Raw genomic sequence first — 13,904 nt, forward strand, 5'->3', positions numbered from 1 at the left:
GCGTCAAATTTGATCGAACGAAGCCTCTCCGTCCATTTCCTGTCATCTAACTTTTCGTGTGTCCTAAAATTGGTTATATATATATATATCATGTAGCATTCACATCTAATGATTCGATAATGAAAAGTTCGACATTTTGTACAAATATTGAATATTACAATAGACGGAATGTATACTTCATACAAATGAGCGTTGACTAAACCGCAAGTACTTTAACCAAAGTTGACCTACTCCGTATGGCGCAAACATGTGAAATTGCGTCGTCATTTCGAGGGCTGCCGCAGAATAAAAATCAACTTTTTTCAGTCGTCGGAAAAAAGAAGAGGCAAATAAAAAATATCTATAGCAGGCGCGTGTCAAAAAAATGGAAAAAGAGCGTATCCTAAGAGAGAGAGAGAGAGTGAGAGAGAGAAAGAGAGAGAGAGAGAGAGAGAGGGAGAAAAGTCATCCTACCTGATCCCTTTTTTATTCATCAGAAAAGAATCGACGCCGCGTAATTGTTTCCGCGTCGAATTGGACACGTAAACGCGTGAATTTTCTTTTCCCAAGACGACCAGAAAAATACGACGGCGAAGGGAGGGAGGGGAGGGAAAAGCTCGCGCAGCGAGCAAAGGTGTACATTACTTTTAAGCGGCTTGCGCCCCTTTTTTTTTTTTTTCCTTACCTTCTCCATCCCTCGCATATATCCATTTGCACACAGCCGGACGGATTAAGAGCCTCCCCCGGCGAACAGGCCCGCGCCGCTTTTCTTTTTGGCCGGATTATGTGCGCGCAACCGAGCGACCTTTTATCGCGGCAGAGATTTTCGCGAAGAGCGCGCGGCGGATAAATATTTAATGCCGTCGCGAAGCTGCCTGTTCGTTTCACACGAATACCGCGCTCCACTGTATCATTGTGCGCGCGCGGAAATTAAACTCGCTGGATTATTGATTTTTTTTTCTTTTTTTTTCTTTCCTTAAAACACGCACAGTTTTTCTCTCGCGTCTACTCGGCTTACTTTTGCAAGCTTCTCTTCGCTCTAGAAAAGCTCTTGAGGGAAGTGAGAACATTTTGATGCCAGCCATATTCTCATTTTTAAACGGCTGCTTTCGAAAAAAAGAAAATAAAAATTTTTATTCACCCTCGAGACGCTCGTGAAGAAAACGTAGCAGAGCTAGAAAACGCGAAGAGTAATTTTTCACGATCCCAAATGAAAGCCGACGGGGGTGCGGGCGCGCGCAGACGAAATGAAAATCTTTCGATGCATCGTAAATTAAATTATTGAATTCATCGGCGAAGGGGCCGAGTAGAGGGAGAGAGAGCGAGAGAGAGAGAGAGAGAGAGGAGAGATAGGTGGCAGATTGACTCATCTCCGCCGTATAAAAGCTGCAAGAGCAGGTGGCAGGTTGGATAGATCGAAAAGAGGAAAGAAAAATAAAGCCCAGTGAAATCCGCGTGTGCGCGTTATATACGTCGAGAGAGCAAGGGAGCAAGTACGAGCAAGGAGGAGCGACTCGCGCAGATAAAAATCCCATTAACTTGCCGTCCGTCGTTGGGATTGCCGGGGAAAGGGGGTGAAAAACGAAGCTGTTTCTGTATATGACGCGAGAAACAAAATGAGAAATAAACAGAGAATTGTCAGTGATGGTACGCCTGAACATTGCGAAGCCAAAGCAAGTCGTGGACACGATGAAGCCCTTGCTTCTCTCTTTCTCTCTTTCTTCTCTTTTCCTGTTGTACACGCACGGAATTGTACCTCTACGTATGCTTTTTCCAATCAAATACGCGGGGAATGTAATACCTGAGGTATATTGCGCTTATTGCCAACGTTAACAGCTTATTCAGTGTTTTTATACCGAGCAGTGAGAGAACAAGTGCGTCTGTGTCAGAATAATATTTTTTTGGCAAAGATACAACTTAAGCTTGACGTTTCGCCGATACCCTGGACGACCCAACAGAAGTACGCATGGAATTCACATACGTCATCACAACTCAATCAATTCCTCATCGGTAATCATTTTCATGTAATGCTTAATACATCTTACACTAACAATTCATACAAATTCATAGCATACTACGCAACGATAATCAAATACCAATTATGAAAATACTAATTAATTAGCTAAGAAAGTAAAATAGTTAGAAGAATTTCGTATTTCCCCTATTTTCAAGAATGAACAACCGTCTGCCATGAGACGTAAAATTGATTGTAGGATTATTTTAATTCTGACAATGTTCTTCTTTTGTATATAGTCAGTTTTTATTGCCTTTTATCTCTCAGATGAATTATTCAGTGCTGCCAAGTACCACCGGTATTGCGGGGTGAGCGAATAATATAGCAGGCACTTTATTTGATGTTTTCAACACCTCGTAACAACTTGTTTAGAACGCTTTTACGACACGCTATTTCCGCGTGGATGTGAGTGACATGTGGTGTCTCAACGCTTGAACATTTAGCCAGCGTGCTCGCTTACACCTAGCAATTTCCTTACGCGGTGTAACGCTGAAAAATGAGAGTTTAAGGCAACGTCCGAAAGTACACGATACTAGACAGTTTTAATTTTCCTCGCGTAAGACAATAGCAATATAGACGTATAACAAGTTACAGTGGATTACCTGAAAAGTTTTACTTTGCTGTTATGAAAAACAATCTGAAGAGACCTTATGTATGAGATAATGTTTTGTGCGTACACTCTGATGTAAGCAAAGTTGCATCCACGAAGATCAATGTTGACGTTAAAATCGCTCATCCGAAAGAAAAATAGAAGAGTTAACGTACAATTAGTTGCAAGCACAACGTCACGCTGCAATTAACCACCTTTACATACAAGTTTTTCTGTTTGCTATCTACCTGGGGTTTTCATACTATATTTTCATCTCGATAGTTTTAACACATAAATGTGAAGTGCGCGAGAAAAATGGTAAACTACGCTCTTTTAACGTAGCACTTACAGTTGATGTTCAGTGCATTACATTTCTTTTTTTATGTATTTCCCATTACAAAATTTTCCATTCCGAAAGAAATGCTTTAGGTGACAACTGCAGTAATAGCTGAGAGAAATTTAGGTATTCGTTATTTGTGATTATTTATAGACATACGCTTTCACAATCAATTCGACGTGAAGCGAGAAAGGCAATCAAAAGGCTAAAGTATTTTCAAGCAAAGCGAATAGCGAGGGTGATGGTTTGGAAACGCATCCTGACGCTTGAACGCGCAGCGAGTATTCTATACGTATCCGAAGAATAATCGTTGCGTAAACGCGCGCGTCGGTTATTTGCGTCGAATAAATGTCTTGATTAAAGTGAAGCAGCAGCGCGGAGAGACAAGTAAAAGACTTGGCTCGATGCTCGATTCGCAGAAGAAAACGTGAAGCGAAACGAAAGAATGAGGGAGGCGGAGGGAGAAGCGATAACGAAATGGATTGCAGTAATTCCGCGGAAAAGCTGCCGACACGCCGTGGCGCAGCAGCGAAGGAGGCCTCGGTCGGCCGGGAGGAGGAGGAGACGGAGAGAGAAAAGTCCGGGAGATGACACGTAACGAACGTCGATAACCCAGTAACCCGGCGTGCCAATGGATTTGCCTTCGCGCCGTCGAGCAGCCTATCTCGTCTCGCCTCCCTTCGATTTTCGCGCAACGGATCGGCTGCTGTACTGTACTCGCGTGTGTATGCGTGTCTATGCGCGCGCAACGGATGCCAAATGGAGAAGGTAACTCGCTCGCTGCGAAAGTGGAAACGAGTGCGCGCGCGTGGCCGTCGACGTTGCGGTTGGTTTTCTTTTTTCCTGAGATTCGTTGCCCTCCCGCCAAAAGTCGATTGTCGTCGCAGCGGTGACGCGTTTCTTGACGGGGGGAGGCGAACTAAAAGTTGTACTCGCGCGTGAATTTCAATCGGCTCTCAGGTGACTGGATATACGCAAAAGAAACGTTCATCGACCAGAGAGTAAATAACCGCGTTAAGTGCGATGGAGGTTGAATGTTGCTCGCGCGCGCGAACGATGGCGCCTGACTATACTCGTTTTGTTCTACTTAATGCAAATAGAGGCTGAGTACACTACCCCTCCCCGCTGCCTTGTTATCATTGGTGATTTATTTTTTCAACCTTGAGAGCTAAATCTCTCGCTCTCTTTCTTTTATTGTCGAGCGCACGCGAAAAAAAGACGTAATTCTGACGAGAAAATTGCCGACGACGACAACGACGACGACGAAAAGTGAATGGAAAATAAATTTTTGAACGCGCGAGCGAAGTGAAAGAAGTGAGGAGAGAGAGAGAGAGAGAGAGAGAGAGAGAGAGAGAGAGAGAGAGAGAGAGAGAGAGAAAGCGCGCGAGAAAATTAAAGTAAGAAAAGGGACGCCGAATGAAGCTAAATAGTTAGGTACGTACAAATAAGCCGTAGCCGAGGCGAAGAAAAAATTGCATGGCAGAGTGAAACAGAAAGAGACTGATGAGCGAAAAACCTCTCCCGCGAGTGCGCGCGCGAGCCAATCTGATTAACTACGCCAAGTTTGCCTGTTTACAAGGTTTCGACGTTCGCTATTAGACGCTACGGCTGCGACTGCTTCATCGCGATTAAAACTGCAAAAAGAGGCTTCGAAAGCTCTTGATTATTCGCCCGTGCACGCTATTGATCGAATACACAATGCCGATGTTTACGCGCTGCGATCGTTTTGAACTTACGTCATTTTTTTTTGTTTGTTTGTTGGATGGGCGTTAGATTCCTAAGTCTCGGGCATTTTTTTTAATAGCGTAACTACGTGTTTGTGCAACGATTTGAAGAGATAAATATTCATTCTTTCTGACCGGCGTTTCACGTTTTAAATAAACATTGGTGAGTTATGCAACGATGAGCTTTGAAATAGAGAGAAAGTCGCACTCTTTAAGTAAACATTACAAGACTTGAAAAACGTTTGTTTAGTCGTATGCGCTGTATAATAAGCGTCGTTCAAAAATATTGAATACTGTTCGAATTGAATCGACGCCGCTTTCTTTTGCCGAGAAAAAGTTCTTGTGTTCGCCTTTCGTAGACGAAAAACCATTTGATAAAGGTCTTTGGCGTTTATCCATTTCCAAAATAAACATACGGAAGTACGTCAATCGTCCGAAAGTTCGGAATTGTCAGCTCACGGGAAAGTTACATTATGGCTAAGATATTTATTATAGTCGGCATTTGGAATCCGGTTGAAAAATTGACAGTGCGGGGTGTGGGAGTCTCTATAAAACGTAGTCCCATAGAAAAATAGCTTCGTCTCGGAAATATATATGAAAAAAAGAAAAGCCTTGAGAGAACTGATCGATCGAAAGAAACGCGATTGAAAACGAAGAGAGAGCTTGTGAGCGTCGCTCGCACAAAGTTTTGTACATTAGGGTACTCACATACACGGGAAACAAGCCAACGATCGGTCAAACGTATCAGAGAGATATATATTTAGTGGGCGAAATTAGAGAGCGCAATTTTCTTCGATTACATTTGCTCAACGCGCTGAGTTATTTTTCTCTATCTGTCCGCGCTCTCTTTCCTTTTTCAATAAAAGCACTGGAGTAAATATTTTCGCCGATGTTATCAGATTCCTCGCGTATCGCCCAGCAGCAAAGCGAGAGAGAGAGAGAGAGAGAGAGAGAGAACGCGACATGCATTTCTCTAACAATGGCCTGACAGATTGGAGCTGAGAGATAGCACGCGCTCGCGCACACACAGCATAGAAAGTCAAGGCGGACAGAGAGGGAAAAGGCGAGTGGGGAGTCGCAAAAGCTGCCAAGATGAAAAACGACGCGAAACTTATTTCCCGATTTGAAAATCTAGACGGGATCGGCCAAAAAAAAGAGAGAGAAAAGAAAAAAAATGAACGGTTCTTATCGAAAGGCAGAAAAAGGCTCATTTGTTTCTGGATATCGTCGAGAAGCCACTTGACTATAACTTCTTTCGCCTTCCTCACTTTTCAAACTCAAAGCCTTTTTCCGGTTCAACTGTCCCGTTGTCGTCGCGAAAGTTTATACTCGACTGTCGACCGGCGTCCTTGTGCAAATTGTGTGTAGTCGCCGTCCGCTTGTCAGCTCCACTGAGCGCGCGCGCGACTCTCAAACAATGGCGGATCAATCGCAATGTATCGGAAGGACGCGCTGGAGACGTGCGTCGAGTATTATTCTTCTGGCCGGAGTGCCAGTCGACGACAATGGCGTCGGCATTCAATTACGCACGGGCATCAATTTCCGAACTATTAATAAACGCTTCTGCAGGGCGCGCCGGGAGATATTACGGGTCGTCGTGGCGAATAATGCGCGAGAGAGCTGCTGGCGGTAAATAAAAATACGAGGGTAGTACGGGGAGGAGCGTTGACGACTGCGCCGGGAAGAGGAATCAAAGCGCGCGCGCACGTTTGCACAGAGAAAGCTTGCCAGCACAAAGGGCTCCGCAGTTGCTGCCCCCCCCCCCGCGCGTCATCGCCGCGTACGCGCGCAGCGCGAATTGTCGCGCAGAACGGCGACGCGAGGCCGAAGAAAGGTCCCTTTCTGCGCCTGGTTGTCGGTCGTCGTTGTCGTCGCGCACCAACAGGTGCATGCGCACTGCGCTCGCGCGCCCCTTTCGCCGAGTGTGCGTGGCGACCCTTTTAGCACTCCCCCCACGCCCTCGCCCTCCCTAATGGCTACACGTCGGCGAGGGAATCAGCCTCGCGTCAGTCTGCCAGACTGCGAATCTCGCCGATTAGACGGTACATAAGTGCTCGCGGCCATGGGCTTGCTCCTGCGTGGGTACGTGTCACTTTTTCGCGATGCCTCCTGAGGACGGATCGCATCGCTGCTCGCTCGCTTGCAATTGTTACGTTAGCTCGACTGTGTATGTATGTGAATTGTACGTTACTAGAGGCGTAGAAAACGAGGACAAAAGATTACTTTATACTTTGAAATTAACCCTTTTTTTTTGTTTTGTCAATGTTACTTTGTTCCACTTCAGATTAATTGCTCGCTGGGCGAGTGGCATACACGGACGCAAGAGAGCGAGCCATTTAAAAAATTTCTTTGTAGAGAGAATACAAGAAAATGTATTGTTGAATACGTAGCCGTAGTTGCCCCCTCTCTCTCTCTCTCTTTCTCTCTCTCTTCAACAGCTTGCAGAGTTATACGGTTTATCGCGTATTAAACCTGCTTAGAATTCGGACGCAATCGTTATTTAAGGTTTCCAAGGAGAAAGCCTCTATCTACTACTGTAATCCGAACGGCGCAAGGAGATCGCGAAATTGCTTGTGCGCGCAATTCCATTTGGCATTGCACTCCGTGGAAATTCCACCGACCGCTCGAGCTCACGTGACCGCTCCCGCGAGCTTCTTTTCGTCGTCTTAATTACGCTTCCCCGCGCGCGCTCTCTCCCGATGAAACGAGCCCGGTAATGCATCGCCGAGTAACAAGCGAGGATCTAGCTCCCGATGAGAGAGTCCCTCTCAATTTGCACGCCCGGCGCGCCCGAAAAAAAAGTCGAAGACGCGCGCGACCGAGGAGCCGTAAAGTGACAAATGTCGTCGAGCTGCGTTTATCGTCGCGCGTTTGGAATTAAGCTCTTTAGCATCTCTCGTCGTAAGATCCAACAGTCGTAAAACCGGCGCTAGCATTTTTCAAAGGGTGAGAGTGGGAGAGAGCATTTCCGAGTGGCTGAGCCGGAAGTAGCAGCTCAGCACAAACAGCCCAGCCGTGTGTGCACCCTCCCCTCTCCCCCATTTCTCTCTCTCTCTCTCTCTCTCTCTCTCTCTCTCTCTCTCTTTCGCAATCTCTTGCGGGTACTTATTGTCGAACTACGCCCGCTGGTTTATGCCTCGACTCTCCTTTCTCCTTTTTTGTGCGCTGCAGTTCGATCTTCACCGATGAAATATGCGCTGGCACACACGTTATTCGGCTAAGCAGGAAATGTGTCGCCGTATATAACTCGCCTTGCTTTTGCTATGGGATCGCGCGGTGAAATGTACGTTGGTTTCAACCTAATAATATGTCCTTATGGGATTCTGACGGAACGCTTATGCTGCGTCATTAAACGATCGCAAAGGGATAAGCTGTCTCCTCCGTTCCCCCTCCTCCTCCTCCTCCTCCTCCTCTTTAACCAAAAGAAGAGAGTAAGAAGAATACATTCAATTCAAAACCACTTGCTCGCTCGAGAAAATCTGCCTGGGTGTGCCGTACCGAAAAGGATGCCTTTTCTATCAAGCGCATACAACACTTGCGTCGTGATGTCTTTTTCAGTAAACTTACCGCGACCAACCCTTAAACTGTCTCTTCCATCCTCAGCCACCCCGTCTCCAAAAAAAAAAAAAAATAAGATAAAAATAAGTCAGCCATTGTGTCGTCGCCTAAATTTAAAGCCAATTTAATTTCCAAAAACGTATGTCGTTCATGAATTGACCTACTTGTCGCTTTACGCTCTAGCCGCACGTACATGAACTCCTCTTCGCGCGCCTGCTTGGCAATTAAATTCGTCCATATCGGGCTCAAAAGCATCAGACGCACACGCGCTAATCAAGCGTACATTAGCAGCGATGCACCCGCGTGCGTAGACCCAGGTGTGTTCATTCATGCACCTTTGTGGTCGCGACCCTCTGCTCCCCCCTCCTCTGTCTCGTCCAGTCGCTCCATATATTTTTAGGCGACCATTCGCGCACGCAAACACACGGCTGCGGATACGCGTAAGGCAACACGCTCGGGGCTTTTCGGCGCGTGCAAGCGCGGGGCGAAGAGAGCTCGCAGCCTCGTAGCAGCGCAGCAGTAGCCGCCCCTCCGCTCTCCGTTCCACTGCTGCAGAGAGAGAGAGGTATTGATTCCTCTCGGCAGCGGCGGCGGCGGCGTCGGCGGCGGCAGCAGCGACGGCGGCGACGGCGCGTGGAGTGCGAGCAGCAGCGAGTATATACGCGGAGAGACCCTGTTCCGGCAGAGCGCCGCGTCAGTCGAGCGGCCGCGAGCCTTGGGTGTGCAGTGCGTGCGACGAAGCAATCGGTGCGGCGCCAGCGCCGCGCAAGCTCGCGCGCCGTGCAGCTTTAACGAGGACAGCCGAGCCTCCGCGAACCGCTGCCCGCCTGCCTGCCTGCCTGCCTGCCTGCCTGCCTGGCTGGCTGGCTGGCTGCCGCCGCCGGAGTCGTCCAACATGACGTCTCTCTCGCCTGGCCAGCAGCCAGCGCTGCTCCCCGCCAGCGACGCGCTGCCCCCGTCGAGCTGGCGCTGCCCTTCCTCTGCGACGACGCTCCTCCTGCGATAGAGCTCCCACTCGAGTGCCCAGCTGATGCTGCTCGCGCGCCAGGTAGCACGGCCGACATGGACTTTGCTAGGTTATTTTTGTACGCTCGGCGAGGACGACGCGCAGGAGGAGGCAGGAGAGTCGACGAGAGCGGAGGCGGTGGCGGAGGACGTGCGTGCGCCGCGAGCCGATGATGTTCGCCTGCAGCGGGCCACTCCGTCTCGTTGGGATACGCGCGCGAGCGAGACCCCAGGATTTGATCGCGCACCCGCGGAATTGCGACGCAGCAAGGAATTTCTGTTTTTCCAACACGAAGCCACGTAGTCTAAAATCGGCCGACTCGTCGTGATAAGATAATCGCGCGCATAAAAATCCGCCGAGTCTCTCTCTCTGTCTCTGCGTGCGTCGACGAGGTGTGCGAGTGACGCGTGTGTGCCTATGTTGACACGTGTGCAGTGCAGAGTGTAATCACGGCGCTGCAGCTCGGGCATTGATGCACACAGCTCGACGTGCAAACAGAGTGTGCGCGCGCGTACGTGTGCTCGCGCGACTCGACGAGAGACACTCGCCGCTGCTCCAGCAGGACAAAAATCGATCGACCGATTGCCAGATAAATAAGCCAGCTTCCTGCTCCCCCGGCGTCTTGCGCAATAGTTATAACGAGCGTACGTGGTCCGAAGCTGCTTCGAAAAAGAAAAAGAAAAAAAGAAGAAGGATAAAGCGCGGGAACATAGACAATAAGAGGCAGCAGAGGTGGCATGCGCCGGAAGCGGAAATGAGCCCCGCGCGAGGATCTCCAGCTGAGAGACAAAGTAAAGGCTAAACGAAAAGAGTAATAAAAGGATTGCCCAAGAAGAAGTCGTCGCGTAGTATGGTAGATGCCGAATGGTCCGAGGAAGGAAGGCCGTCGTCGAGTAGGTCGCCGCCGCAGCAAGCGAGCAGTAGCCGCAAGCAGCGCCAACAGCGTCCACGCAGCAAGAGCTATCTGGACCTGCTGAGCCCGGTGGGCAGCTACCAAGACCTACGCACGCTGCACAAGAAAAACTGCAAAAAGTATTTCTGCCTGTGCAAGAAGCACGTGGTCAGCGTCATATGCGTGAACGAGACGCGCAAGCTGTACTGGTTCAACAGTCGCAGCGTCGAGGATAAGATAAGCCAAGGCAACAGCGAGGGCTACTACATACGACTGCTGAGGATCGTCAACGGGGCGCTGAGCAACTGGGCCCAGCGCTACATCGACGGTCTCGGCTACAAGCTGGGCAAGAAAGCCGAGGTCGACACCGCCGCGAGCGCGCCGAGCGCCGATCGACGACCGGGCGCTGCTGGTGCCAGCAGCTGCGGCGGCGGCGGCGGCGCCAGCGGCGGCGCTGCCAAGAAGGCGCCCGCGAGCAAGAGGAGGCGCAGGAGCGCGGCGTCCACCGGCGCTAATATGCTCAAGATCAACGGCAGCGCCAAGGGCAACATGAAGCTGCTGAAGGAGGGCTGCTACTGCCATTATCACCCGCACATCACCGCGGACGTCTGCAATGCCGACTTTCTTAGGAGGGTCGTAAGTAGGGATAACCAAGCTGGCATTGACGAGAGTGACGATTTTGACGCGTTGACGCCTGCCTGGATGGTATTTATTGCTCTCACGCCGCCAGTTCTTTTATACTCTCCACCCTTCTCCGATTTCTCTGTCTCCGTTGCCACTTTATCCCACTGTTATCGCACCTCTGCCCGCATTATACGGCATCCCTCGCATACGCCACGGACGACTTTTCATCGTGATCAATCGCCCAATACTTCTCGAGATTGTTTATACACTCGGCAACGGTGTGTGTAGTAATCCGTGGGCCAGCCGGTGAATAAACACTTTCGCGGCTGATCAATGGAAGAGCGCAACGATGTCGCGGACAGATTTTTGCGTCCGTTAGATGCCAATGAAGTTCGAGAATCGCGCACACGCCGACTTGTGCTTTACGACGAAAGCTGAATATTCATGCGATTTAACGATTTTAAACTTCGCGACGGCCTCTCAAGCGCCGAATATCATAGCTTCATTCGACTATTCTCCTTTTCCAGATGTATGAAGGTTGTACCATCCTCTTTCGTCATTTCATTGAGATTCAATTAGAAAACCATTTTCGATACAATCACGGGAATTTCAAACTGCCAGCAGCCCATTCGACCTAGGGCGAGCACCCTTTGACCATAGCACATAAATCAGCTGGTAAAATGATGGACCATTATCGTAATTGAATACGACGACGATATAATGTTACTGGTGTTAACATGAACGCATATTCGTACGGCCTCGTGAGGGGGAGGTGGGAGGTGGTCGGTACGCTACATATACGTAGAGAGAGAGAGAGAGAGAGAGAGAGAGAGAGAGCTACGGTCAGACGATTGGAAACACATTTAGGACGTCTTTCGACAAATATAAATAGAGTTATCCGTGGTTTTAGTCATTGAGCGAGGTGGTGGTATTTTTGTTAAACGCCTGAGGCTTCGGATTAAGTTGTCATCGCTTCGAGCTTACGCACTTGAATCCCGTCAGTCACCAGCAACAAATCGTATTTTCGATGGCTGTTCGAACACACACTTGAGCTTTATTACTCATGATGAAGCATATTTTCTCTCGACTATTCACCTACCGTTTATTCTCCTTTCTGCAAAAGTAAGATTGATGCGATTAAACGAACGGTGATTAATCTTGGCATCGTACGATCTGCATACAAAGAGCAATTATATTTGCACAATTTCAATTGTAATTCAATGAAGTGAGTTTAGCGTGCGAGTATTTGCCCTAGTAAATCATAAAATATAACCTTGCATCTTGGTGTTGACGCATGGATCAATTCAAAGCACAATGAAACTTTATTGCAAAAGTTCTTTTCACAAAACCGAAAGTAGGGAGCAACGCGTAACATTCATTTCAATATACTCAAATTTCGAAAAAAAAAACGCTTCAATTCATAGTATAATCGACAGTAGCGACATTATCTCTATGTCTATGTGTGCATCCGTCTAACGAATTACCAAACTAAACCAAAATGTACGTTAGTTAATAGTGATTTGTTGTTTGTTTGCTGTAGATGTCCGATGACGATCGAATGTCATTAACGACGGCAGTTAGCGATGACGACGACGGTGAAAGCGTGATGAACTCGCCCCACAAAGGAAAACAAACTGGCACGGCAGCAGCATCCTTCAACTGCACTGGTGCAGTGCGCAAAGCAGGGTAATTATTATTGCCGCGATTTCTTCGACGATCGCGCGAAAACAATTGAATCGTCCTGATGACAAAAGCCAATGGCGGGAAGGGCATTGATATGTATGCCGACTAAAATCAGCATTTTTCACTGTGCCAAAAGTAAATGTATAAATTGCATTTGATTTACTCAGCCGAGAGGGGAAGGCTACAATTGCAGCAGAAGAACACAAAGCCAAGCGAAATGTCGAATTTACCTGTATAATGAAATTCTCGGTAATTTAAATCAATTATTTGCTCGGCCGGGTAGGTGGACCCAGAGAGAGAGAGAGAGAGTTGAGCGCGAGCTCATTCAACGTTCGTGCTGCACTTGAAAAATTCATTCGAACGAGAAAACAAAAAAAGCTTTATTATCCTCATCTCGCGTTGACTTAAAGCTTGAATTTTCATTTTGTTCTTTTCTTCTTTTGAGTGGAGATACATGCGCGCCCTCTTAATTGCGCTCGCGAGTTTATAATTCAATTCAAAATCGCTGATTTGTAAAAACTCGGTCAAAGATATATAATCCTCGAGGCGACGAAAGATTCGACATATATATTCGCAAGAAAAACAGCTAGACTCGTGCCAAAGGCGTTAAGTTGTCGATTAAAAAAAAATCTCTGCGGGAAGTTTAATTGCCGAGTCGATTGAAATACGATACCACTACGCTTCCGCGATTTTCATATCCGTTCGTAGCGTAGATTCATTTTATTCTTTTTTGTTTTTGTTGGTTGCCGCCTAAAAATGCCAGAGATTTTCGGTGTATGCGCGCGCGCATGTATTGGTCGCGTGACACACTACTGCAAAAAGAAGAGCGAGGGGTATTACTTTTATCGGTGACCTTTCGAAAAGCTTTTTTGGGGTTTAGGGGCTGAAAACGTTACGTCGGAGAGTGGTAATATGAGGCAGATTATTCGTGCTACCCGTTGTATTATTCGTGAATAGAAATATCGTTTGAATTTTCTTTTTTATCGGGAGAATTTTTGTATATATCTACTTGATAAAAAACGGGGAGTTTATTCGTGAGTTTAATATAGAAATTTAATTTAAATGATTATCAATACTTTGCAAACAAGAGTGGGAAACAATTTTCCGCAGAAGCTCTCTCTCTCTTATTTAAAAAAAAGAATATTGTCTAATCGAAATTTCGTTGTAAATCAATAAAACGTCCTACTCGGGACAGATTAATTTGGGGAGGACAAGTGTGTGTCGCATCTCCTAATCGAACAATGAATTATTATCATTTAAAAGAAAACGGAGAAGGACAAAACCACGTACTACAGACACGAACGTGATTATTCAAATAATGAAACGTCGCGTCGAAAAAATTGCTAATTGTTCGAGTGCTACGTCCCCGGCGGACTCATTAAATTACGCGCCCGCGGAAGCGCGAGCAATGAAATAAGAAAGGGATTATAATTGCAGTCCACGCCGCGTTTCAGTTTTTCCACGAGATACATCTTGTGAGCGCGAAGCTTACAGCCCG

The 13,904-nt window shown here is 47.6% G+C and overlaps 1 protein-coding gene across 3 annotated transcripts in view; it reads left to right on the top strand.

Moving 5' to 3' along the window:
• Window positions 1-13,904, top strand: part of LOC131663608 (protein still life, isoform SIF type 1) — a 66,120-nt gene that overhangs the window by 34,136 nt on the left and 18,080 nt on the right. For all 3 annotated transcript variants that reach the window (XM_058934089.1, XM_058934090.1, XM_058934091.1), the window contains one exon: window positions 12,264-12,409. In XM_058934089.1, the coding sequence (XP_058790072.1) occupies window positions 12,264-12,409 (146 nt within the window). The remainder of the gene's footprint in view (window positions 1-12,263; window positions 12,410-13,904) is intronic.

The sequence above is a fragment of the Phymastichus coffea genome, unplaced genomic scaffold (genome assembly GCF_024137745.1).
Source record: "Phymastichus coffea isolate CEN01 unplaced genomic scaffold, Cenicafe_Pcof_1.1 PCOF00036, whole genome shotgun sequence".
NCBI classification, from domain to species: Eukaryota; Metazoa; Arthropoda; class Insecta; order Hymenoptera; family Eulophidae; genus Phymastichus; species Phymastichus coffea.